The sequence below is a fragment of the Xiphophorus maculatus genome, chromosome 21, assembly GCF_002775205.1.
Source record: "Xiphophorus maculatus strain JP 163 A chromosome 21, X_maculatus-5.0-male, whole genome shotgun sequence".
In the NCBI taxonomy this organism is placed as follows: domain Eukaryota; kingdom Metazoa; phylum Chordata; class Actinopteri; order Cyprinodontiformes; family Poeciliidae; genus Xiphophorus; species Xiphophorus maculatus.
Genome location: NC_036463.1, coordinates 22,466,575 through 22,494,144, shown reverse-complemented (window position 1 = coordinate 22,494,144; position 27,570 = coordinate 22,466,575). Strand labels below are relative to the sequence as shown.

Sequence of the window (27,570 nt, the reverse complement as noted above, 5' to 3'; positions counted from 1 at the left end):
GAATTTATTGTTTGATTTATCATGTCTTTTTATTGTAAACATTTGAATATTTCCAGAGGCAGACAGACATTTTTAACTTTTTTGTCACACTCTAGTGTTTTAGATCATCAAACAGATTTAGATATCAAAGAGTCTTCAGACTGTCTGGATTCCACTGGTTGAGTAGAAATCAATCCTTAGAGTGGTGAGAGAAATTAAGCTGTAAAATGTGATGAATATGTTACTTTAGGATTTGGTGGTTTATAAACTTAAAGTTGATTCATCATCGTACCTGGTCTGATGACAGACCAGGTGTTGGCCTGCCCATGAAAGCTGCATGTTATGAATATTTTTTCCAAATTCATATTGCTCTGTAGATAAGATTGTGCAATGATTGCAGATATATTCATATCCCATCTTCGTCACATTACTGTCACAAACTTAAATGTATTTTAGAGAGATTTTATGTAAGCGACACAAAATAATGCATTTTGAACACTATGAAAGAACAACTAAAGAACAGAAGCTAACAATGTTGTATTAGAGCATGATTCTCCTTTCAGATTATTCAGAAATAAGTATGTCTAACCTGCAATGTAATGTTACAAAACAAGGATGTTACCATCATCAGTGTGCTAATAGTTGTCCACACTGAACCAGTGTAAAAACATTAAGGTTTCCTCGTCTTCTAAGCGGTCCAGCTCCATGTAAACATTTAACAAAGCCAATTGTACAATTATTCATCAATGGACTTAATCCACTGATGTATAAATATCACAGCCTTGTAGAGAATTCTTTGACATTTTAATCCAAAAGTAAGAGAAATTCAAAAACATTTCTAAACCACAACAAAACAATAGATTCACAAAGGACGACAGTGGTCCTGCTTTCTTTCTGTTTTGTTGAAGTTTAAGAAAAGACGGCACTGGAATCATCCTGGGGAGTGGAGAAAAACAGAGCAAAGAGTAGTTAAGAAGTGAAGCTGGAATCAGCCTAAACTTGCAGGAGGAAAGATGGAATTGTCAGGCTGACTTTTACTTGCATAAATTGACTCAAATTAATGCAGTCCCAGCATCAATGTTTAAGTATGCAATTAAGAGTTGGAAGTGTTTCAAAAAAGTGTGATTAATCATCTAAATTACCTTAAAACTTAAAACAAATTAGATGAAGACTATATAAATAGCACTTCTTTTAAAGTGCAAATATTTGATTGAATTAAAAACAGAAAAATAAAACGCTCACATTAATTTAAAAACTGACAGATTAAATGTTCTCCGTGGATTCTTTCTAACTTGCGTTAAAACATTTATTTGTCTCCATCTCCCTTCACTTCTGGCATGAAAGAAATGAAGTGAGCGCTTTAATCCCTACCAACATAACATCAGGGAAACTGTCACCTTTCAGCAACATCAACCTTTCTCTTTTATAAAATCGTTTTTTTCATCGTCACTCACCACCATCCTCATGAGGACAAAGTCTCACTTAAAGGGCAGGAAAATATAAAAGAAAACATTTAAAGGCATCGCTGGAATTTACTAAAACAATTAGGGAGCTCTGCAGTGTGGAAGGAGTCCAGACGAGGAGGGAGAAATACAAGGCCTCTCGGAAGTTAAAAGCACATGAACAAGCAGTCTGTTTGTATGGACATCAAGTTTACTTTGACTACATTACATCAGTGCTCTTATGTGTACTCTGGTTCCACAGCTGCTGCTGTCACAGTGCATCAAACAAGAAAATGCTTGTTTTTTATTACATCACATCTTTCAAAACAAAGACCTGGAGGAAGAGAAGACTGAGACTTCTTTCAAATCCAACTTCTTCTGGTTAGATCAGTAGAAAATCACATCAAATAATAGAAAATACATTCCTGTTACTCGTAGTGAGAACTTGCATTGAGTTTTTACATTTAGATGTGTGTTAAGCATACACTGTACAGTAGTGATGGGTAAATGAGGCGTCATGTATCGTTTTTACCCATAGCAAAACTGTATTGATACTGTGTCGATGCTGCATCACTGAATACTGACACCTGCTACACTGTAAAAAAAGTCAGTAAATTTACGGTAAAAAACTGTAAAAAACCAACAGTTTTTGACCGTCGTATCCAAAAACATTGCATTACCGTAGAAATTACATGGAACTACCGTAAGTCGAAACTGCAAAGAAAGTCAGTAAATTTACGGTAAGAAATGGTAAAAGACCAACAGTTTTTGACCGTCGTACCCAAAAACATTGCATTACCGTAGAAATTACATGGAACTACCGTAAGTCGAAACTGCAAAGAAAGGCAGTAAATTTATGGTAAGAAATGGTAAAAGACCAACAGTTTTTGACCGTCGTATCCAAAAACATTGCATTACCGTAGAAATTACATGGAACTACCGTAAGTCAATACACATATATATCATGAATTGTTGACAGTCATGAGCAATAAAAAAAAGGATTGTAAAAATAATAGAAATGGTAAAATCCATAGAAAAATTGTATTCTTTACCAGTAATTAATAATCAATGGTACTAATTTCCCAAATTACAAAGTTTGTTGAAGTTAATCAGCAAAATGTTGCATAGAACTACATTACAATAATTGATTTCTACAAATACATCTTAAAATATATTACTCTCTTCTATTGACTTGTAGTGCAGGGGTTCTCAAAATGTTCTGCTTATAAATCTATATATTGTATTTAGTAAATAGTTATAGGGTGACTCAATCATAAGCATTTTAAAACAATGCAACACAGTTGCTTAGCAAAATAATTGCTTTCATTATTTAATCATTTATTGGGAAATATTAATATATTTATTCATAGTTATTCATTCAAGCTTTCTCTTTTTACTCATAAGGTTCTCCATACCCAGTGGCGCAACTGCACATTATTCAGGTGGATGCTGCGCCCCTATGCGTTGCATACACTGCATACCCACTTTTTGCGCCACTGTCCATATCTGTCAGGGGTCACATCACAATGATTTTCATCTTTCGACTCCCTACCTCGGGAATCCTGTTCTAGTCAACATTTCTAAGATAAATAGAAGCTCTAGTGACCGTTCATTGAACGTGGTCTGATAGGACCAGTAAATGGTAATGAGGGAGGGTGAAGACATGCATCTTGGGTGGTGAGACCTAAACTCGAACCTGTGACTACAGCGTCAAGAACCTTCTCTGTTGTGTGTTACTTCTGAGCCACCGCAAGGGTACTGCATGTTTAGGCTAACAGAGAATCGTTTCTGAGTGACGTCACCCGTACAAGATCGCTCCTCCCCACTCATCTTCATGTGTCCCCATGACATGTTTTATAAACAGAGTAAGGACCATACGCAGTGTTTTGTTCATTCGCCGATTAAATAAAAAGAAATAGAATAATAGCAGCTACAGTGTGTGAAGAGCATTACACTCACTGAGACTTGAGTCCTAGTGTCCATGAAAATGTGTCGTTCAAAACAATCAAATCGTGCGTAAATATTACACCACTAACAGAATTTACATGTACCGTCAATCCTTACATAAACACAGAGTTCTCCATTTTCTGTTGAGTATTTAAGCACAAGCGGGACAGCGGTTGCAATCGATTACCCAAGTTGCTTGATATGTTAACTGCGGTTTAGTTATGATGCAGTCTGACGGTGGGAGGTCTCTTGTCTAAAAAGGTCCGGAATATAATTTACATAAGGACGTAGTTGTCTTTAATACCAAGAACATAGGACAAAAACAGAAGAGATTTAATCTTGACCACGTGCCGACGATCGAACCCAGGTATTCTGAAGGAGAAGTGCAGACAAGCACCAGTGTGCTATTTTCCTTCAACTCGAGTGAAAGATTCAGATCCAACTACTTGGCACATCTCCTGTACATTAGCACCTGACAGGATCCTGTTGGCATTAAAGTGAAGTGCAGCACAAATGTCCTTGTATTAATGACTGGTGTGAGGGCTGAAATTATAGATAAAACGGAAAAAAACTGGTGAAAAACAATAAGATTTGAAAATATAATAGCCCGAGAATTCCAAAACATCTAATTGTAACCCTCTTCATACAATGAGAACGTATCGTTGCCTCGGGGCTGGGGGGGTTGAGCGAGTGAGCATCGCTCCTTCACCCCGCCCCCCAAGACAGCGCTCCTTCCTCTGACGGGGGTGGGGCGCCGATTTATGTTTTCGCGTCCACCTGAAAAATGTGTGGTTGCGCAACTGTGTTTACCCTTATTAACTTCCTTAGAATTTCCACCCCTCCCACTTTCTTAAACGGGGTCTTTTGTGAAGTGCGCATGTTCCAAACGCAAGTTAACAGTGCTGAAAAAAATAATTAAAATATATTTCATTTTATTTTTATTACGAAATGAAATACATATTATTAAAAGTTAAAATAGCACAGCATATTGAAATAACCTATTAAATAAATAAATATATAAGAGATAAATCACGTTTCTGCCACTTCCGGAGCAGAAAACCGCTGCTCTCTGTCGTACTCAAAGGGAATAAGACACCTCTCAGGTTCTGCCCCGTGCCGTTTCCAGGTAAGGACCTGCTCCGATTAAACCCTAATTTACTAATCTACAAAGGAAATGTTTACTTGCAATTTCTGTGGCAATTTGGCTAAAACATTAAGACTTTATTTACTTCATTGTAAGCTACATCGAAATGAGCCGCGATGTTTATTTAAATGCGCTGCTGCTGGTTGCAAAGACACGTTCTTGCGTTATGAAGCGTTGAAGGCTCATTTTTATCGGAAACACAACACCTCTGGTCCTAGTAGCGTCGGAACGGTTGTTACCGACTTTAAATGCTCGTTGGCATTGTGTGACCACCAGTGTCAAACTACTAAGGCTCTAATAGCTCACTTGAAGCATCATATTGTGGAAGGGCGTGTTGTGAATTGTCCTTTCAGAGGATGCAAAAAAGTTTTTCATGTGAAGTCCTCGTTTACTGCCCACATTTCCCGGAAACACAGAGATCTTGCAGATAATATCCATGACTCATACAAATGTTCTGGTTCTCAGTCATTATCTGTTCACAATGATCCAGATAACATCGAGTCGCAAGGAAATGAGATTATTTTACAGACAGCTCCAAATGAAAGTGATAATGATATTACTGAGGATTTCAGTGATCTTTTTTTTAGAAATGTCTCTCTATTTTACTTGAAATTGCAAGGGCAGTTTCTATTACCAGCTTCAACCATCCAGAATATTGTTGAGGAGATACAAAATATACACGAGTTGGGCCAGACATACTGTTTGAGCAAACTTTGGTCACTGCTAAAAAATGAGACACCATTATCAGATGAAGACATCACCAACATTTGTGAGTCTGTCAAGGGATCTGATCTATTCTCTATATGCCATACTGGGCCGATGAGGACAGCACACTCAAGAGTGCAAACCTTCAAAAAAAACTTCAACTATGTTGAGCCTAAGAAAATATTTTTAGGAAGAGATGAAAACAGAACAGATAGGTTTGCCTACTATGTTCCTCTGAGGAAGACTTTGAAATGTTTGTTGGAGTCTGATCTGTGGAAGAAATCAAGGCAGCACACGTCTGAGTCTCCTTCAGACATTTTAAGTGACATTAATGATGGTCAGATATACAAATTCAACAACTTTTTTGTGGAGAATCCATCATGTCTCAAGCTAATACTGTACCAAGATGCATTTGAAGTGGTTAATCCTTTAGGCTCAGCAAAGACGAGACATAAGATATTAGCCGTGTATGTGTCTGTTGCCAACTTGCCACTTCATGTACGGTCTGACACAGACCACATGTCACTGGTTTTATTGTGCAAGGAAAAAGATTTCAAGGAATTTGGGCATTCTAAAGTTCTTTCTGAGTTACTAGAAGACCTGAGGCTGTTGGAGGAAAATGGGATTGTAATGGTTGATGAAACGGTAGTTAAAGGAACTGTATTTTGCATTGCTGGAGATAATCTAGGCTCACATTGCATTGGTGGGTTCTCTGAAAATTTCAGTCGCACACAGCATTTCTGCAGATACTGCTTAATAACCCGATCAGAATTTCAGGGTGAGGACCCAAATGTGTGTGGACCACTCCGCACTATTGAGAGGTACAACTCTGCTCTTGATGAACTCCAGACAGCTGAGGAACCGGACGTAGAAGGTGTAAAGTTCAGGTCAATATTTAATTCTTTGAAATACTTTCATGTCTGTCTTCCAGGTTTACCTCCTTGTCTAGGTCATGACCTCTTTGAGGGAATTGTATCTTATGACCTGGCATTGTACCTGAAATATTTAATTAAGAAAAAGGGATGGTTCACTTACTCCACTTTGAACAGGCGCATTAAACAGTTCAAATATTGTGACTCTGATGCCTCCTCGAAGCCGTGTGAAGTCACTTATAACGCAGCAAAGCTCTCAGGACAGGCTACGCAGAACTGGAACCTTCTAAGGCTGTTGCCCCTCATTATTGGCGACAAAGTACAAGATACAGCAGATGATGTGTGGCAGTTGACTCTCCAGCTGAAAGATACTGTAGAGTTGATATGTGCTCAGAAAATTTCTTTGGCTCAGATTGCATATCTTGACGTTGTTATTCAAGAGTATTTGGAGACAAGAAAAGCGCTTTTCCCACAATGTAATCTAAAACCAAAGCACCATTATTTACGCCACTATCCAGCTCTGATTATAAAATTTGGACCCTTGATTAGACTATGGACAATGCGTTTTGAAAGTAAGCACAGTTATTTCAAGAGGTGTGCTAGACATTTGAAGAATTTCAAAAATCTCTGCCTCACCCTCTCTGAAAGACATCAGATGTTGCAGGCTTATGTTTCAGCAGGCCAAAGCGGTCAGACTATCTTACAGATTAAGTCTGGTTCTCCTTTTTACTCAACATTATACAGTAAATCAATTCAAGATGCAGTTAGGCAGTTTGACTTCACTGAGACCAACACAAATGTCTCATTTGAAATACTCTACAAGGGAACGTCTTACAAAAAAGGCCAATTTCTTGTAACAGGGAGCATGGAGGCAGTGGAGTTTGGTGAACTACAGCTTATATTGATAAATAATGAAACTGTCCATGTTCTGGTCTCGGTGTATATAGCAGAATTCCTTCCCGAGTATCACATGTACTCTGTTAGGAAAGATGATGAAAAGATGCAGTGTCTAAACATCTGTGACTTGATAGATTTCTATCCATTACCATCTTACATAAAGAATGGAAACAAAATGGTTCCACTGAAACACAGTGTGCTGTCACATTAAACCGGGGTTTTGAAAAGTTAAGTCCAGGACCCATTTGCAGCCTTTTGACTGTTTTTCTTTTCTTTTATCTTTTGCCAATGACGATAATCCCCTAATGAAACAGTTTTACTAATCCAGCATGACTGATGGAGTCTTTAGTTTTAATTAAGGCAAAATGAATGCAGAAAACATTAACTATTACCACAAAACATTGCCTACACATTTAAAAGTTTAAAGTATCAAAACTTTTTGCATTCTCTTGTGAGGACCACATGTATCCAGCAAGCCCTGCTGCACCCAGATTTACTTTGAATGAATTTATTCAATTTTGGAGACCTTTAAAATGTCCATAGTGGATCACTTTTTCTCAGTTGAGTAAGAAAAACTGATTAGTTTTTCTTTTTAGCCTCTTTTTTTCTATCACTTTTTTTCTTTGGCCCTTCACTTCTTTCAACTTCAATATTTTGCACCTTAGGACAGAAGGTTTGGACACCGCCATACTAATGATGTTTTGGAAGAAGTCTTAGGTTGTTATTTTTGTGTTAACTGGAGTTCTTTAACTGTTTTGTTCTCAGATATGGATGATGACTCCCGAAGCCTCACACGCAGGGTTATTTATGAGGGGTTGGCAGATCTCCCAGTCTCAACTCTACAGACTTTGGAGGACACACTAGAATCTTTGGGGGTGGAGACCAATGAAGATTTTCAGTATATTAATGAAAATGATCTGAGATCTGTACTAACACCAATTCAAGCAAGGAAGTTACTGAAAGCTTCGAAACAAACCAGTAGGTACATTATTACAGAGATATAGCAGCCTATCTTTACCTTTTGTTCATTACTATATACCTTTTATCATATAGCACAGACCAGTGGAATTTCCAGTGAGCCATCTCTGTCGTTGTCATCTCCTTCTACAACCAGCACATCGTCTGCCTCTTCATTTTCTATACATTCCACGCCAGTAGATTGGGTTGACACTTTTCAAATTCCTTGGAACAGGTTTCCAGAGAACTTGATTGAGTGTTTTGAGAATGAGGCAAGGCCGAAACCCCACCTTCGAAGAGAAATGATTCGGATTGTTGTTGCTTCAATGATGGAGGTGTGTGCTTCTCCTCGCAAGCAAGAAACCACAGAAGTGGCGAAAAAATTGATAGCAAAATATCCACTTTCACTCCAAGATATTATTGAAGGTGATATAGTGGGCCCAGGGTATTATTCACTCGTCAAGCAACTACAAAATCGTATAGAAAATTTGAGACGGGTTTCAAAACCAAAAATAAGGAAGCGTAAAAACATGTTAGATGAAGATGGCACAGTCCCACCAGAGCAAAATGCAGCTGTTCAGGACATTTACGGTTGTATAAAGTGGGACATGGAAGTCATGCCAATCCAGGAGACAGCAGAGACACAGAAAGAGAAAAAAGTCAAATTGAAAATGCTAAGTGAAGAAAATAACTTAAATTCGGACGAGATAAGAGATCTTATGCAGAGAACCTACTACACTCAAAGGAAAGAAATAAACCAGGGAAAAGACCTACAAATTATGGTGAAGGAGTGGCCCTTCCTGTTTCAGGAAATTGGTATGACGATCCACTTCCAGGAGCTTACTGGAGTAAATCTACTAGAGACTTTCCATAAAAATCTCGAAAAAAAGGGTAAAAGACTTCTGGACTACTTAAGGACTGTCTCGGCCCACAAAATTAAACGAGTTCTTCAAACTGTCCGAAACCTGGATATTCTGAGAGGACAGGTCCAGGGCTGCTCTAAAGAGTTGAAAGATCTTGTCCTCCTCCTTCTGTCTCATTTCAATGACAAAGAGGAAACCCTCTTCCACTATGTAGATGAGACATGCCTAGCAGGAGAAGTAAAAGTGGACAACTTGCCTGTCACACCATGCTTGATTGTATGTGGTAAGTAAATATGAATATTCACTGAGTAATTTTAAGAAAGAAATATTACACTGGTTAAAGTTTGTATAAGACTAATTGTTTTCTGGAATATTTTTTGTCAGGAACCTCCTGTTATACTTCCAAGAATTTTATGCTTGGCATTGACGGCAATGTTGTGAATGACCAAATACCAACCTTCACATCCGCTATATGTCTAATGTTAGCAAGTTACTTTTGCTTCAACATTCATTATCCGACTCATCTGGCCTCCACACTTGATTTCATTCAGAGGTAATATTCTTTTGTTTTCCTTCCCTCATTTAGATGAAGTCATATTTCATTACAGTGGTTGATTTTCATGTATTGAATAGGTGCTTCCTAAACATCAATCCAGACCGGGGGACAAAAGTTGAAACCAAGAAGAATAAGAAGAACGTGTCAGTGAACCCAAGGGTCCTTACCCTAATCTCTGAAATCGCAGATCATGAATGGAGAGGGACATATTAAAATGGACATAATAGTCCAGCAGAAATGTAAATTCTGATTTCTTACACACCACTTATAGAGCAGAATACAAATTTCACTGCAAGAATATGGTTTGCAATCTGGATGGATAGAATTTACATTTAGTTTTCATATTTCTTAGTTTTAGGATCTATTGAATTTATTTTAACAGGCTTGCTGTATGTTTTGCGGTAATTATAAATGCCTGAATATGTAGACAAGTTCAAGACAACAGCTACTTTTGTTTCCATCATTGTGAGAGGCTGTTCCTTTAGTTCAGTAAAATGAGAGAAGAGTGACTTGTATTATTTATTTTAAAATTGTAGATTCATTTAATTTAGATGCTCCATTAATATCTCAGCCAGGACTGCAACTAATGATTCTTTTGGCTATCAATAAATATGACAATCATTGAAACCCATACAAAATTGCACTGTAAGTCAGTAAATTTACGGTAAAAAATTGTAAAATGCCAGCAGTTACTGACCAGAATATTCACAGCATTATACTGCCGTAGAAAATACATGGCATTATCATAACTGAATAAACATATATCCTAAATAATTGTGACAGTCACGAATGTAGAAAATACAGAAATATAGTGTAAAAATATAAGTAATTGTAAAGTTCTTAAAAAATTGTAATATTGCCAGCAGTTAATTACCCTAAACTTAACAGTAGCAATCAGCCAAAATTACAAATTTTGCTGATGTTTAGATCTACAATGTAAAAGCGTAAACAAGACTGCAAAATAATTTTTTACAAAGAACAGAATGCTGGTGTGATATTTTGGTTTCTTTTTTAATAATGCCTTTAATACACCAAACTGAAATCTCAGCAGTAGACCAGGCATCGATCTGGCGATCCACCGATTGCAAAGCAAACTCCTACAGCCAACGCCACCATCATTTATGAGAGCATTTGATCATTAACATTAAGAGAACTGTATGTTAGCCCCTCTTGCTTGAATGAAGCTGAAGTTGGTTTCCAATTGCTGCTTCCAATTTGGGAAATGGCTAAAGGGCAATTCCACCTAATTTTTCACTGCAATCAGCATCTTTAATTTACTCTAGCTAAAAAACTACAACACCTAGACTCTTCAAATCTGGACTAGATTATTCTCAACTCATATCAGAATATTTAAAACCAAGTGTGGGATTTGTAAAACCTTTATCTGATTTGTGAAACTTCAATAAAGAACAATTCTAGTGTTATCCAAAATCATACAAGTTGTAAAGTCACCCATCATTGAAGTTTCACAAATCCCACACTTGGTTTTGAATATTGTGCTATTAGTAGAGAATAGTCTAGAGCAGGGGTCCCCAAACTTTTTCCTGCGAGGGCCACATAGCTGTTCCTTTCTCTGCTCGGGGGCCGGTCTTAGTTTTTGGAGAAAGATACCTTAGAAACTTATTGTCGGCGGGGGGGGGGCGGGGGGGCTGTTCTGTCTTTGAAATTGTCGACGGGGGGGGGGGGGGGGGGGGGGGTTGCTGACTACGACACATTCGCGGTCGCTTTTAGATAGATTTTTACCCAGAATGGAAATGGAAAAAACCGTGAGTGAAACGGTGACTGGGACTGACTAGTATATATTTGAGGGAAAGTTAGTTTAACATCTGCTCAAGAGCCCCCTGGTGGTTGAAGAGAAATCCACAAACCAGAAAATACAATATATGAAAAAATACACTGAATGCTCTCTGGTATGAGGAGGCGGGCCAGATCCGGCATTGCCAGACCAAATGACGCAGGCCGTAGTTTGGGGACCCCTGGTCTAGAGAGTTTTTCATTTTGTAATTGTGATAAATAGTAGGGTTTACAGTAAATGGAGACTGTTATTTGTCATGTAAACAAATAATTATCTAGTTTGCATTGCTGCTTGATCCTTCAGCATCAGCAGCAAGATTCTTTTAACTCTGTTCCTGTAGTGGTGTCCTGAACTCAACACAGTAAAGTCACTGTGCTAACTAAGGTTGCTAACTAGGGTGCTGAGAGCCCAGTAGGCCTGGTCCTTGTCAAGATGCTGCTACTGTCTTTGAAATCAAATTTCTGCTATTTTTGCACGTTCAGGAGGAGAAGGGCAACACATCACAGGTGAGTCCCTTTCACGGTTTCAACTGAAGTTAGCTAACTTTAACCAACTGACAAAGAAATGTGTAGTTTCTGAGCCATGCTGTTTATGTACATGCACTGCAGCTAGATATTTTTACTATATGGAACATTTAATCTTCACAGATGCAACACTTCCATTAATGTTTCTGTAGGAACGGCTGCATAGATTATATTTCTGGTCTACTTCAGACTACATGTGCTTAAAGTTATTGTTAATGGCAGAAGCAACTTTTTCCAAGTTTGGTTCAATAATTAATTTGAATTACTTTGAGTGTGAAATGTTCATGCATGCAAGTTAAATCTCTGAAGAACATGTTAGCTTTTGTTTCAATACTTTGGTAATACTTAGAAGTATAAAGCTTGGCATCAGAGATATTATTTAATATTTTCCTTTGACCTCTTGACTCTCACACCCAAAATACTTGCACTAAAGTCACTGGGTCCATGACAGTTGAAGGATTTGAAGATAAGAGAATTTAAATATTAATATTTTACAGCTTTTCTCAGTTTGGGTGCATCTCTCAGAACAGAATTGAAATTCTTAAAACTACCTGTTCAATCTTCAAATTACTGTGTCACTTCTGCACATCAAAAAAATTAGTTTTGCAAGTTTTGCTTTTGTACATCATGTAGCTGGTTATGTACACTTCTATGCTTTTATAATTGTAATTTGCTTTTATCGTCTTGATCAAAATATGTTAACCCTCCTGTTGTCCTCGGGTCAAAATGACCCGCCACTGTGTTAAACCCCCCCCCCCCCAAACAATCCCCTAAATGTAATTTTTTTAACTTGAGATTTTAAGACTTTTCCTAGATTGGCCCAGACAATAGAAAAAGTTCAGTGTTGCTTTTATTCTCATTTCCATGTAAGCTGTACAAAAAAAGGTACAAAGATGGTCTTCAGGTCAAAATGACCCGTGAGGCAAATGGAGTTGAAATCAAGGTCACAGAGTTATTTACAAACCATAAAATGTTACAAAGTTTTAGTTGTGTCTCAGATCAATCAGTAGCAGAAGTGAGCAGAGAGTGGAAGGCCAATTTTCCGAGCCACAATGCCAGTCAAACTCTTTCACACCTACTCAAGACTGATGCGATTTGATGACCGTGAATCAAGACCAGCAAGACGTATGACAGACAAACTTGCAGCCATAAGAGAGGTATGGGACAAGTGGGTGGAGCGGTTGCCCTACCTCTACAATCCAGAGCCTGATGTAACAGTGGATGAGCAACTGGTTCCATTTAGAGGTAATCTGTTTTCATATTTGTAATAAAAGTGATTTTCACTATTGATTTCTTTGACTGTTTTCTGTGACACTGATACTAATCACTGATGCTAATGTCTTTTGTCCAAAGGTTGTTGTCCTTTCCGGCAGTATATGCCCAGCAAGCCAGCAAAATATGGGATCAAGTCATGGGTGGCTTCTGAATCAAGCTATGCTTGGAAAATGCAAGTCTATACTGGGAAGTCAACCAGTGGATGCCCAGAGAAGAACCAGGGGTTGCGAGTTGTGCTTGATGTGACAGAGGGACTGAGGGGTCACAATGTGACATGTGACAATTTCTTCAACTCTTATGAACTCGGACAGCAGCTCCTGAAGAGGAAGATCACCATGGTTGGTACAGTTCAAAAGAACAAGCCTGAGCTCCCACCTGCACTGCTTGGGTCAAAGGAGAGAGAGGTCTTCTCCTCAAAGTTTGCCTTCACACCCACCACCACTCTAGTTTCCTACCTCCCAAAGAAAAACAAGAATGTAGTTCTTCTGAGCACACTGCACAAAGACGGCGACATTAGTGACCGTGAGGACAGGAAGCCAATCATCATCCTGGAATAAAACCGAAACAAAGGAGGTGTGGACAACCTAGATAAGGTGATTGGAGCATATAGCTGCAGAAGAATGACTGCCCGCTGGCCCCTGGTCATCTTCCACAACATCATTGATGTGTCCTCCTACAATGCCTTTGTGATTTGGATAGAGATCAACCCAACCTGGATGTCTCATAAGCACAACAAGAAGAGGGTGTTCCTGGAGCAGCTAGGAAAGGCACTTGTAACTCCACTCATTGAAAGAAGGAAGCATGTCCCCCACACAGAAGCCTCAGCAGCAGTTGTGAAAGCTATTCAGAGTGCAGCAGCTCCTGATCAACCTGAGGATCCATCTACCACAGCCACTTCCTCAGCTAAGCCAAGTAAGAGGAAGAGATGTCAGTTCTGCCCTCAGACTGTAAAACACATACTGTGTGCTGCAGGTGTAAGAAATATATCTGCAAAGGCTGTGCACTTGCATACTGCCCTACATGTGCCAATTAGTTGAATGGGTTATGTTATTTTTCATATTTTTGTATTGTACATCCTCTTGTTCACTGGAGAAAAGTAAAAGAAAATTAGTCACTGTGATGAATAAAAATGCATTCGAAACTCATTTTGCACATTTTTTTTCTTAAGCTATAGAAATTCAAGTGGAGAGGGAAAAGTCAAGTATTCACACATTTTGTGGTGAGTGACAATATACAAGATAGAATTTGGTGTTTAAAATTCAATTAAGCTGCTTATATTGGGGGTTTATTGAAGACGGGTCATTTTGACCCGGAGGATAAAGGGTGTATACAGAAAATGAGGACAACAGGACAACAACGTGTCTGTGTTGAATTCTCAACTTCCAAAATAGCATCAGTTCATTGTGTAAGTCTTAACATGCATAAGTCTTAAAGTTGTCATAATGTGACTCATATATTAATTAATTTATATTCTATTATTTTCTAAATCTGTCCTGAATTGGTAAATTGCTCCCAAGTGAGTCCTGAGTTTCTCTAACAGGTCAGTGTATGAACCATTAGCTCAACCAACGATCAACCAGTTTTCTGAAACAGATTGGAGGTGCATCTTGTGAACCATCAGTTGGCAACATTATGCTCTATATAGTCAGAACACAACACAATGTTACATGTCTGAGAACTGATGAACAAGTATCTGGGCAGAGTGAACAGCCAGAGAGAAGAAGAGGAGTGAGGCTGAGGAGGAAATAGTTGGGAGGAAAGCAGAAGAAGAGTCAGAAGAGGCTGAGGACATCTGCCAGTTTCCATCAGTCCAACATCAGGACATGGCTGAGACCCACAACATGATGCTGATGGAGGTCCTCCCACCCTACTGTTCATTCCTTAACCCCACTGAGGAAAAAAGATTCCTCAGTGGAGTTAAGGAACAAAGTGACTATGGAAATTAAAATGTAATGTAATTTCTACAGCACTGTACAGTTTTCCTTGAGGAGATTGTCCTGTGGCTCCTTTTCTACTTTTTTTGTTCTCTGCATTTCTGTCTTTTTCTTTCTGAATCACCATGGCATGGTCCATGAATAAATTATAGCAAAAGCGTAAATCAGTGTTTCTCAATCCTGGTCTTCAGCGTCACCCTGTCCTGCAGGTTTAGGTATTTCCCTTCTGCCACACACCTGAATTGTATCTCTGGATGATTAACAAGCTTCTGCAGTACTTGATTGTCATCCAATCATTTGAATCAGCTGTTCTGGAGTAGAGGCACATCTAAAACATGCAGAGCAGGGGGGCGTTGAGGACCAGGGTTGAGAAACACTGGCGTAAATGATCCTTTTGTAGTCTCTTCTCATGACTAATCGATTTGACTGTCTTATCTGTACATAGAGAGACTATAACTTATTATTTTGAGTCACTGATATGTTAACAGACAGGATTTTAAGAGCTGAACTAAGGATTTTGAAAGCAAACAAATGCTATTTTTCCTGTTTCTACAAATTGTTTTGAGAAATGCGCTTACTGTTTTGTAAATGCCAACAATGACTCGAGAAATGCACCAAAAGTGACTGAGAAAAACTAACCTAGCATAAATTGTCTCAGCTGTATCAATTTGTTTGCCTGTATGAAAAGTGTTCACATTTACAGCTTTGTTTCTGCTAGCTTGCAGGAAATGTAACTTACATAAATGGTTGAAGACAACCTATTGGCCTTCATGAGACTCAGATAAATGGTGAGTATCTATTTCATAAATTGCCTAAAACAGTTATATTTGTTTTTATTTGTTTTTTGTTTGTGTATTTTGTCTGGTTGCAGACCAGAGGATCACACCTGTTGACAACAAACAAAGGTTTAACTACTGAATTTTCAGTCAGAAATGATCACACCACCTGGTTGAAGTACCTGTGTCCATATGCAAGTCAACAAAGGTGAAACAAACATTTAAGCGAATAAGATGTTCATGTAGTGCATCTTTCTAACTTTTTCTTTTTGTTTTCCAGCAGAGAGGAAACACCCGATTGACAACATGCGAGTCTCAATTTCAACCTGTGACTGGGAAGACTACAACCATCCTGAGCAACGTCTGATCTCAGCGACTTGTGACTCTCAACCCAGAACAAGAATCCTTTTATCACCATTTTGTCTTCTACAATATGTTATCTCTTATGTGGACACATACTGTTTGTTTTGTTTTTGTTTTCCAGATCTCAGTAATACCGTGAGGAAACTGGACATAAAATAGAATCAGTTCTTTTTTTAACTTGACTTTTTAAATAGAAATTGTTTCTTTAAGTGGATTACTCGTAATCTGTATTTTTGTTTAATTAGAAATTATTTTCTTTATAACTTTCTGTATAGAAATGCTTGACAGGTTACACTTCCTTGGTTGTTGTACTATAATTTGTATGGTAAAATTCTGGTAGGAACAGAGACCAGTAATTTACCATAAGTTTTTTTTGGGGGGGAGGGTTTACAATAAAATGTCAATATATCATACAGTCTGGATGTGTTTTTCACTCATGTAGATATTATGCCTCAGTCAGCATGACCGTATTTACTACGGCAAAACCACATTTTATTTTTTTTAAAATATTTTAGGAAGTACGGTATTTTACCGTATTTTCAAAATACGGTAAAATCCTGCATTTACAAAATACGGTAAAAAACTGGCAGCTGTGGTTGCCAGAATTTTACCGTATATTAAAAATACGGTAAAATCCTGCATTTACAAAATACGGTGAAAAACTGGCAGCTGTGGTTGCCAGAATTTTACCGTATATTAAAAATACGGTAAAATCCTGCATTTACAAAATACGGTAAAAAACTGGCAGCTGTGGTTGCCAGAATTTTACCGTATATTAAAAATACGGTAAAATCCTGCATTTAGCAAATACGGTAAAAAACTGGCAGCTGTGGTTGCCAGAATTTTACCGTATTTTAGAAATACGGTAAAAAACTGGCAGCTTTGGTTGCCAGAATATTACCGTATTTTAGAAATACGGTAAAAAACTGGCAGTTTTGGTTGCCAGACTTTTACCGTATAAAGACGGTAAACTTCTGGCAACTCAGCTGCCAGTTTTTTACCGTAAAATGAGGCCGTTTTTTTTTACAGTGTAGACATTAAAAATCTCTACAGGCAACGTAGTTGACAGACTGATTTGATGACCTAGTCTATACAGTACAATAAGATTTAAGTCATTGTATTTTATTGTATATTATATATTGTACTGTTTCATATCTTCAGTTAAATTAAAAATATATTTTATATTCTTCGATACAGTCAATAAATAATGTGAACATGTACCAAGTGATGAAAATGAAAGTGAACATGTTTGGAATGAGGATGCTTGTGGACTTTTTTTTTTGTTTTTTTTTCCACAAATTTTCATTTAAAAAAATAAGTTTTTCCAACATTTTGTAATTTACTCTGTTCTGTTTTTTTTTTTTTTGACACAACTTCTCCTGCTGTAGAAAAAAAATAAAGTAAACAATACATTTACATGAAATAATTTATAAAAAGCAACAGAGTAATTTGTAGAATGGCTGTATACCTGAATTTATCCTAGTTGTATCTGGGACTTCATTCTCATGCTTTGCCCTATAATGCCTCAGCATTGAGGAGGTGAATTTATTTAAATAAGGCATTTCTGTCAAACATGTGCGACTCTTAACCTGCAGAACATAATATGAAAGTAAAGTAAGACTCAATTTCAGCTGAATTTGGATTCAGATAGATCAAGTACAATCTGAAAAGAACCGGATGAAACAACGAAATCAAACAAATAGGCTACCTTGTGTTCTACGGTGGCCCTGAGCTGCAAAGCACAACAACATACGGTGGCCCTGAGGTGCAAAGCACAACAACATTAACGAAGCACAATTACAAATTCAAGAACACAACAACATTAACGGAAACACAACAACATTAACGAAAACACAACGGAAAAGGTATGTCCCAGTGGGAGACCTAAGAAATCGCTGATTGGACTACAGCTCGTTTTACTTTTGAACCGGAAGTTATTCTGGCTACAACGTGTTTTTTAATAACATGAATGTTCTCGGTGATCCAAACCTTACTACTGCTATTCGAAAGTCTTTTGACTCATGACGTACATATGAGGTGATACTGGACATGCTTCGGACCAACCATAATACAGCAATGCAGTGTACCCTCCGCCATGCGCATACGGATTATTATGCTGGGTCATCAAGCCACAGTTACGGATCATCCACAGGGAATCAACGCATCGAGTCATGGTGGTCTTTTTTCAGAAGAGGAAGGTTGGTACATATCTGTGTTTTTCAGATGTGAAGTACAGCGAAAGCTGATCATGGTCTGAAATCCATGGAAGCATACCGTCTGAGTTTAAAAAGGATTTGTAAAGTAGGTCCAATCTCTTTGTGTGAAAAACAAGGTTCTGGTGACTTTAGTAACATACACGTAAGCTCTATGTTAGTTAAGCAAATTTTGCAGGTTCTGCAGTAAGTACTACAATACATATTTGTGATATTAATTTTAGTATTACACACAGGTGGGTAGAGTACTCAAAAATTGTAATGGAGTAATAGACGTTACATACTTTTACTGTTTATAAATAAGGGATGAGGTGAAAGCTACTTCTAAGCTTGTGGTTTGTTTATTGTTGTCATTGCAACTCCATAGGAAGTGCCTATGGAGTTGGCAGTCACATAGCTGTCATTTTGCCAGTTAACATGCCATATTGAATTAGTTTCAAACATTTATTTTCATAAGGCTTTAGCAAATATTTTGTTTCCAAATTAGAATTTTTCATTGTTTGGTTACAGATGCTATACAAATTTTTAGTTTGTACACAACAACATTAACGAAGCACAATTACAAATTCAAGAACACAACAACATTAACGGAAACACAACAACATTAACGAAAACACAACGGAAAAGGTATGTCCCAGTGGGAGACCTAAGAAATCGCTGATTGGACTACAGCTCGTTTTACTTTTGACGTACATGATGCAATATTCCGTTTGACATACATTTAGAGCACGCTTTCAATGTTATGGACATGGAGAAAGACAGAAAATCTTTTAATCATTTTAATATTAAAAAGAACAAAACCGTTTCTAATTCAATGTATCATTGAATTAGATGGATGGACTTGTTTGTTTTGGATGTTTTGGATGGACTTGTTTGGAGATTTAAGAGACTCCGGAAACTTCAACAGAAGCCTTGAGCACCAGTGCTTGCTCAGATTCTGCTTCACCAGAGTTCTGCAGAAAGACCTGGATGAATGCAAAAATCTCTGGAATAACCACAGGATCCGGCCAAGCAGACTAGCCTCATGTCCTGGGGGGATTCCAAACGAACTCTATCTCTTGCCTCACAGGTAATTGACATCTTCACAAATAAAAATAATGCTTGACATTACAGAATAATGCAGAAGTGCTGTTAGCACAAGTTAGGATATCTATGATCTATGTACAAGTAACCTATAGCTGTTGATGTATAGTGTATCACAAAAGTAAGTACACCCCTCACATTTCTGCAGGTATTCAAGTATATCTTTTCATGGGATGACACCAACAAAATGACACTTTGACACAATGAAAAGTAGTCTGATTACAGCTTATATAACAGTGTAAATTTATTTTTCCCACAAAATAACACTATGTAAAGGCATTAATGTCTAAACCACCAGCAACAAAAGTGAGTACACCCCTAAGAGGTCCCTAAGAGCTACTCACCAAACGCCGCACACTACATCAAATTAGTCTGCATGGCTGTCACCCCAGAAGGAAGCCTCTTCTTAAGTCCGCACACAAGAAAGCCCGCAAACAGTTTGCTGTAGACATGTCAACAAAGGACATGGATTATTGGAACCAGGTCTTATGGTCTGATGAGACCAAAATTAATTTGTTTGGTTCAGATGGTCTCCAGCATGTGTGGCAGCTGTCAGGTGAGGAGTACAAAGAGAAGTGTGTGATGCCTACAGTCAAGCATGGTGGTGCCATGGTCTCGGGCTGCAGGAGTGTAGCAGGTGTTGGGGAGTTACATTTCATGAACCCGAATATGTACTGTGAAATACCGAAGCAGAGCATGATCCCTTCCCTCTGGAAACTGGGTCACAGAGCAGCGTTCCAGCATGATAAAGCCCCCAAACACACCTCTAAGACGACCACTGCTTTACTGGAGAGGCTGAGGGTGAAGGTGATGGACTTGCCAAGCATGTCTCCACACCTAAACCCATTAAAACATCTTTGACATGTCCTCCAAGCCCAGGAGAGTCAAGGCAGTTTTGGTAAATAATGGTGGCCACACAAAATATTGACACTATAGGAATCTTCACTAAGGGGTGTACTCACATTAGTTGCCATTAGTTTAGACATTAATGGCTGTATATAGTTAGTTTGCGGGAAGAATAAATTTACATTCTTATATAAGCTGCACTCAAGACTACTTTTCATTGTGTCAAAGTGTCATTTTGTCATTGTTATCCCATAAAAATATATACTTAAATATCTGCAGAAATGTGAGGGGTGTACTCACTTTGTGATACACTGTATAAGGTGTCACTGATAGTGCTCACTTATACTGTGTCATATAGCCAGCAACCCCCCCCCCCCAAAAAGAAACAAACAATTACAAGTACTTGTACTAAATATATAAAATATCTGTCACAATTCTATTACTAATTATATTCTGACTTTGCAGATATGGTTCAAGAGATTGTGGATTTCCTGTTGAGGACAGTGATCTGGATGTTTTCCCAGAAGCAAGTCAGGTGACAGAGTTGTGTGGTGATAAAGGAATACCTACGGCAAGTTATGCAACAACATGGACAACAGCAGTCACAAAACTGGGAGTCAGCTATGGAACTGTATTTATTCCTCAAACACATAGCAAGGCTGTAGACACAAACAATATGAATACATTTTTTTTTATATTTTGTGTTCTGTTCATTTTACTCAAATGAAAACTCATTGTTATGGTAAGAACATTATAACATAAAATGTTATCTATTTTTAGATATTTTCATGTGATAGCCCTTCTAAAGTGGCAGTTTATTCATAGTTATCAGTTTATGAAGTCAACAATCCCTTTGGGCAAATTCTGTTATTTGAGACTGGTGTATGTCTGGTTTAGGCTCACAAAGCTCTACAATATAAAATTTTGTATCATCTTAAAAGGGAATACACTCGGCTTTCATTTAAGCCAAGTTTTGAATCTGACCAACTCAGAGGTCACCACAGCTTGTTAAACAGAAATAACACAAACTCTTTTTGCCTTACCAAGAAACATTGTTTTTAGTCCAGTGGTATCCAGGGACATCAGGGACACAAGAGTTGACAACTGAAATACTCAGACTAAGAAATCCGGAAATGTATACCATATACAGTTTTTTAGATTAGCCTACCATTGTGTAATTCATAATAACCACATAAAAACATGACTGCATGGTAGTATAGATTTGGTACATTTCAGGATTTCTTAGTCTGAGTATTTCAGTTGTCAACTCTTGTGTCCCTGGATACCATTGGATTACAAACAATGTTTCTTGGTTAGGCGAAAAAGATTCATGTTATTTTGTTTTAACAAGCTCTGGTGACCTGAGTTGGTCAGATTCAAAACTTGTCTTAAATGAAAGCCGAGTGTATCCCCTTTTAAGATGATACAAAAAACTATATTATGGACATATTACAAATGCCCGGACCATGAGCCTAAACCAGACATACACCACTCTTAAAAAAAATACAGAATTTGCCCTAACGGATTGTTGACTTCATGAGCTGATGTCCCTTTCAAAGCTATCACTTTGAAAAGGACATCATATTATCTAATCTTTTCAGAAATTATGGCAAGGCTTTGCCACCCAGAAATAGAGAACAACATGGTCTGACCCATGGAGCAACCTTCACAAAATTAGCTGAATGCCAACAGCATTAGAACAAGACTGCCAAGAAATCTCTTCTTTCAGTTTCAGTAGCATCCGAATCCCGGAGCATTTTGTATTCCAAAGTCCATGTTAGCCCTAAAAGCAGCGTAAGATTCCAAAAGTGGCAGTTCCAGTGTATTTGCACAGGTGTTTGCAACAGGAAAGGGTGAATCACTCAAAAACTCAAGATGTGGGGATGGCATCATGCCTGCTGGTGGAATCGCTGTCAGACCTTCCCTAGAGATACAGCAGTGTTTTTCTCTGAAAAATTAAAAACAATGTAGTTAATAGATAATGCATTGCACAAATGATTTATTTTTATGTATGCTTTCCTCCTAATAAAACAAAGGGAAAAAAAAAACAATTTTAGAATAAAACACAATCCGTCCTTACTAACCTTTGCAATCAAGCAAATAATCTGCCCAGAATACGATTGTTTTGCCCTCCTTTTGCCGCCTATTGGTTCCTACTGGGCTGAGATCTGGTTTGAACATTGTCTCCAAGTCTGAAGCAGTCAGGGCCTTGGCAGAGAAACATAGGACTGGGGACAGGACACTGGAATGCTGTTGCAGTGCAGCGAAAAATCCTAGACTTGCCAGTCCATCTTTGAATCTGTTAAGAATAAAAACATACACGCTGCACTTTATTCATAGCATAGATATGAAGTATTCTAAGTCCTGTGTAAATGTGAACCACATTGTAGTACAATATGTCTAAAAAGAAAAGAAAATTAAATATACAAAGTAAAGCTAACCTTTCACAGTGCTCAAAAATCATCATTAAAAGTAAAAATGTATCATTTCAAACTTTAAAAAAAAATGTTTTCACTGTGCAAAATAAACGAAATTGTGTCATGCAACAGTATATTTTTAGAAATCACATTGAAAAATTATTCATGTGTCATACCTATGAATAATCTGACAATGATTAAATATATATATATATATATATATATATATATATATATATATATATATATATATATATATATATATATATATATTCCTGTATATTGTAAATGAGTTTATTTACTTTCAGAAAGCTGTGAGTTCTTTTGGCACTCCGAATGTTAAATTCTGTTGTTAGCTCCGTTGTTAGCGCTGTTGCTAACATACTGCTGTTAAATCAAGTTAATAATAACCGTTGGAGCAGAAGCACCGTGTCCAGCTCTTTTATTAAAACACTTCCCTTCTTCAGGGCATTTACACACAGTGAAAACCATCTACAGCAGAAACTAATTTCTAAAGTCTTCATTTCTGCTCTCATGGGCCCAGCTAGTGTTCATCAAAAAACAAAAAATAAATAAATAAAATAAAAAATACATGGAACTCCAGGATTGGCTACTTGTCAAATGCCAGCCAATAGCCTGTCAAGAAGCATTTCGCCAAGGTCCAAGGTTTAGCTTCCCTCTTTGCATTTGTTTTGCATGTTTTAGGTAAATTCTTAAATTAGACAAATTATTTGTGAATAATTCAGAGTTACATTCCACAGAAAAATCAGCAAATGCTGAGCTGGAACGAGGCAGGAGTCCACTGTACTGGAGCTTACAGTGCAATTAGAGAGAATATCTAAATGCTAATGCGACTCTGCAATATCGCATGGACATCGGGGGCAGTTCCCCTGGATTGGCAGACTGGGGTGGTGGTCCCCCTGTTCAAAAAGGGGGACCGGAGGGAGTGCTCCAATTATAGAGGGGTCACACTCTTTAGCCTCCCTGGCAAGGTCTATTCAGGGGTCCTGGAGAGGAGGGTCCGTCGGACAGTCGAACCTCGGATTCAGGAAGAGCAGTGTGGTTTTTGTCCTGGTCATGGAACACTGGAGCAGCTCTACACCCTCGACAGGGTTGTGGAGGGTGCATGGGAGTTCACCCAACCAGTCTACATGTGTTTTGTGGACTTGGAAAAGGTGTTTGACCGTGTCCCTCGGGGAGCACTGTGGGGGGTTCTCCGGGAGTATGGAGTACCGGGCCCTTTGATACGGGCTGTCAGGTCCCTGTATGACCGGTGTCAGAGTCTGGTCCGCATTGCCGGCAGTTGGGCTCGTTTCTAGTGAGAGTTGGACTCTGCCAGGGCTGCCCTTTGTCACCGATTCTGTTCATTACTTTTATGGACAGAATTTCTAGGCGCAGCCAAGGTGTTGAGGGGATCCGATTTGGTGGCCTTAGGATCTCATCTCTGCTTTTTGCAGACAATGTGGTCCTTTTGGCTTCATCAGGTTGTGATCTGCAGCTCTCGCTGGAGTGGTTCGCAGCCGAGTGTGAAGCGGCCGGGATGAGGATCAGTGCCTCCAAATCCGAGGCCATGGTCTTGAGCTGGAAAAGGGTAGAGTGCCTTCTCTGGGTCGGGGTGGGGGGGTGTCCTGCCCCAAGTGGAGGAGTTCAAGTATCTCGGGATCTTGTTCACAAATGGGGAAGAAGGGAGCGGGAGATCGACAGGCGGATTGGTGCAGCGTCTGCCGTCAAGCGGGTGCTGTACCGGTCCGTCGTGGTGAAGAGAGAGCTGAGCCAAAATGTGAAGCTCTCGATTTACCGGTCGATCTACGTTCCCACCCTCATCTTTGGTCATGAGCTTTGGGTCGTGACCGAAAGAACGAGATCGCGGATACAAGCGGCCGAAATGGGTTTTCTACGTAGGGTGTCTGGGCTCTCCCTTAGAGATAGGGTGAGAAACTCAGTCATCCGGGAGAGACTCAGAGTGGAGAGCTGCTGCTCCTCCACATCGAGAGGAGCCAATTGAGGTGGCTCAGGCATTTGGTCAGGATGCCTCCTGGACGCCTCCCTGGTGAGGTGTTCCGGGCATGTCCCACCGGGAGGAGGCCCCGGGGAAGAGCCAGGACACACTGGAGGGACTATATCTCTCGGCTGGCCTGGGAACGACTTGGGATTCCCCCGGGAGAGCTGGAAGAAGTGGCCGGGGAGAGGGAAGTCTGGGTCTCCCTTCTAAAGCTGCTACCCCCGCGACCTGACCCCTGATAAGTAGAAGAAGATGGATGGATGGATGGATGGATCTAAATCCACCTGGCCTCAGTGTGTTTGATGCTGGAAAATTAATAGAATTTGTCAAATGTTGCATCTTGCAGACAATGTTGTGTGATTTCTCCCTCTGCAGAGATCTTATAAAACAATCCAGAATTGTAGTGAGCTAATTTTTGATTAGCACTCTGGTTTTGGTACCAGAGATTACTATCAGGCACTTGGTTGGGTCTGAAACTATCTTTTTAATATTGCATAAAGCAGGCTAAAATGTCTGAAATATCAAAGCCCTGCACTTTTTCTTCCTTCGCAGCCTTCATTACTCGCTCTGCTTCATCAGATGGAAACCCAGTCACACACAAACTGCCCAGATCCTTCAGAGTCAAATGAATGTGCTATGATGTACTTTAAAGTTCGTCATCGGAGATATTTATACTTTATGGAACAATAACTTGTCCTTAGAGAGCAGAGTGCTCTCTTTCAACAATTAGCAGAATGATGAAATGTTGAAAACTGACATAATGCAATGCTGAGACAAATGCACTCATGATGTACTAGAAACTGAGTCAGTTGAATTTACGCAATTTCTAAATGGTTACTTAATTCTTTTAATGTTACAATTACATAATTTAGCCACTTTTATATTTTGCTTCATATTTTGTCAATACATTTTTAGGCTTAGATTTGGAGGAACTTCTTCCAAACAATGAGGTATTTTTAAAGTATTCCACTAAGGTTTCAAGTCACATTATGTTAATGCCTCATGTTGATGACTGTCAAATCCACGTTCTTGTAAAAAAACATCACACCCAGTCTGTTGACCATTTGTCAGAATGCCTGGGTGAAATCAAAGCTTAGATTTCCCTGAATTGTTTGGGCTTCAGTAATGAAACAACTGAGGTCCTTCTATTCCAGTGGCCCTTGTGACACCCAGCATGTCAATCTTGGCTCTTTGGCTCCATACTTAAAATTCACCACAACCAATGTGGGGATAGAATTAGTTGTCAGTCTTATATTTGACACATAAGTCAAACCTGTAGTAAAAACGAGCCAAACAACTGGTGCTGCGTCGAACAACAGGAAAAGAAGATGAGTGAGACTCATTGGTGATTCTTGAAGCAAACAGTTTGGTGACCATCCATCACTCGCTGACCGCCGCAGATTCCAGCAAGTCTTGCATACCACTACTAGTAATGCTCCCTCTTGTGCTGCCTTTTGAAATTATACACAACATCTTTTTTTGCAAATCAAACACATTGCATTCACATTGAAGATCAGCAAAAATATTTACCAAACTTAACATGCAGTGAAATAAGTAGTTCATTCATTACAATGTAGAGTATGGGTTATATAGAGTAAACTTCTGGTAAGATATGCAAAAAGTCTATTTCAAATCAATTTATTTGAAACGTTGCATGTTCCTGTCCCTCCTCCTGCGCCGCCTGCTTTAAGTTCTATTTCTCCTCAACAGTTCCTCTGCTAATGAACTGGCTCTCTGATTGGCAGCTGGAGCAGCAGCCCAGCCGGGAGTCGGTGCAGCATGGAGACACTCAGCTCGGTTCCCACCATGAGGGAGCTGCAGACTTCAGGGTCTGCTCAAGCTGCAAAACAACATTTGAATCAAACAAACAGGGAGGAGGCTTTTCATTTTTAACAGGCAGCGACCGATTGCTACTTGTTATTTTCCACCCTGGTGTTTCTTCATGTTAAAGTTTTATTTTATTACTGTGTAATTATTTTGTGTTTGCTGAATAGCGAGGCTGACAAGAGGAGTCTAACTAAAGTTAAAACCTCTGCTTTCATCTGGAGAAATTATAACCATGATGTCTGGTATGAAGTTACAGTTTTCTATGAAGGAAAAAACTGTGTTTAAGTTTTACATTGATATTTATAAGTAACAATGTTTGAAGTTAAGGTTGAGTTTTCAAAGCCACATGAAATCAGATTCATGCATACACGTTCAAATATGCACATATACTGTAGTTCATAAATCTTTAAATTGTTGCTCACGTTTCCCATACTGATTCAAAATGATCCACGGACACTTGCGTCTTTATACAAAGGAGGAAATTCTAAACACCTAAAGACTCTGAGGTTTAAACAATTAGAAGCTGTTTTGGTTTTACTCCATTTTGCAAAGGTAGAAGAACATCCAAACTGGCAGCCTTAGATGAACAGCAATTTATTATATTTCCCAGGAACAATCTAGAACGACTGAGGCTAAGACCTTCTATGAACTACAAGTCCATGGTGGTGGCGCTGTTTCACTACGACTTTATAAAGAACTGTCTCAAAATTCTTTAATCACCTAAAAACAAGTAGATGGTTGAAACTTGGTTTATGTTTTACTTACAGATGTTTTTTTTCAGGACGGCTCATGGTAGACGTCTTTCCTTCTCTTCAATATTTTATCACCTTTTGGTTTAGAAACCAAACTCCTTCACTGCTAACATTCTTGTCTGATCTGATGACATTCTAATCAGTCTCAGTGGTGATTTTTGATAATTTTGTCATTTCAAATTCTTATGGCACTTTTAGTGTTGATGACAGGGAATTTGAAGAAAATCACCTCCTTTCCCTAACTATGATAATGCGTCATCTCCATTAAAGCAGGTTTCATGACAAAATATTTTTATTTGTAACTGATCATCCAGTCAACATCGTCAAACATCATAGAAACACAAATGATGCTGAGTGTTGAAACACTATTGAACTTCAGTCTGACATGCTTGATGTGTGCG

At 38.7% G+C, this 27,570-nt stretch overlaps 2 protein-coding genes and 1 long non-coding RNA gene across 3 annotated transcripts; all 3 read left to right on the top strand.

Moving 5' to 3' along the window:
- The first annotated feature begins 4,423 nt into the window (after positions 1–4,423).
- On the top strand, positions 4,424–10,338 carry LOC111606177. The gene is made up of 5 exons (XM_023325992.1): positions 4,424–4,494; positions 7,752–7,964; positions 8,040–9,089; positions 9,191–9,359; positions 9,440–10,338. The coding sequence occupies exons 2-5, from the start codon at positions 7,754–7,756 to the stop codon at positions 9,573–9,575; spliced, it is 1,566 nt and encodes a 521-aa protein (XP_023181760.1). The 5' UTR covers positions 4,424–4,494; positions 7,752–7,753; the 3' UTR covers positions 9,576–10,338.
- A 2,253-nt stretch (positions 10,339–12,591) lies between these two features.
- On the top strand, positions 12,592–14,075 carry LOC111606179 (piggyBac transposable element-derived protein 3-like). The gene is made up of 2 exons (XM_023326005.1): positions 12,592–12,926; positions 13,035–14,075. Exons 1-2 carry the CDS (start codon positions 12,734–12,736, stop codon positions 13,511–13,513), a joined length of 672 nt encoding a protein of 223 aa, XP_023181773.1. The 5' UTR covers positions 12,592–12,733; the 3' UTR covers positions 13,514–14,075.
- A 1,455-nt stretch (positions 14,076–15,530) lies between these two features.
- LOC111606266 lies at positions 15,531–16,129 on the top strand. Its single transcript, XR_002752005.1, has 3 exons — positions 15,531–15,678; positions 15,762–15,874; positions 15,947–16,129. It is a non-coding gene; the product is annotated as an uncharacterized LOC111606266 (long non-coding RNA).
- Positions 16,130–27,570: the final 11,441 nt, after the last annotated feature.

Bases quoted from the DNA above. Each gene is read 5' to 3' on its own strand.
- LOC111606179 (XM_023326005.1), top strand. From the start codon at position 12,734: ATGCCAGTCAAACTCTTTCACACCTACTCAAGACTGATGCGATTTGAT. The intron at 12,927-13,034 runs GTAATCTGTTTT...TTTTGTCCAAAG, and splicing joins GCAACTGGTTCCATTTAGAG to GTTGTTGTCCTTTCCGGCAG.
- LOC111606177 (XM_023325992.1), top strand. From the start codon at position 7,754: ATGGATGATGACTCCCGAAGCCTCACACGCAGGGTTATTTATGAGGGG. The intron at 9,090-9,190 runs GTAAGTAAATAT...ATTTTTTGTCAG, and splicing joins ACCATGCTTGATTGTATGTG to GAACCTCCTGTTATACTTCC. The intron at 9,360-9,439 runs GTAATATTCTTT...TGTATTGAATAG, and splicing joins ACACTTGATTTCATTCAGAG to GTGCTTCCTAAACATCAATC.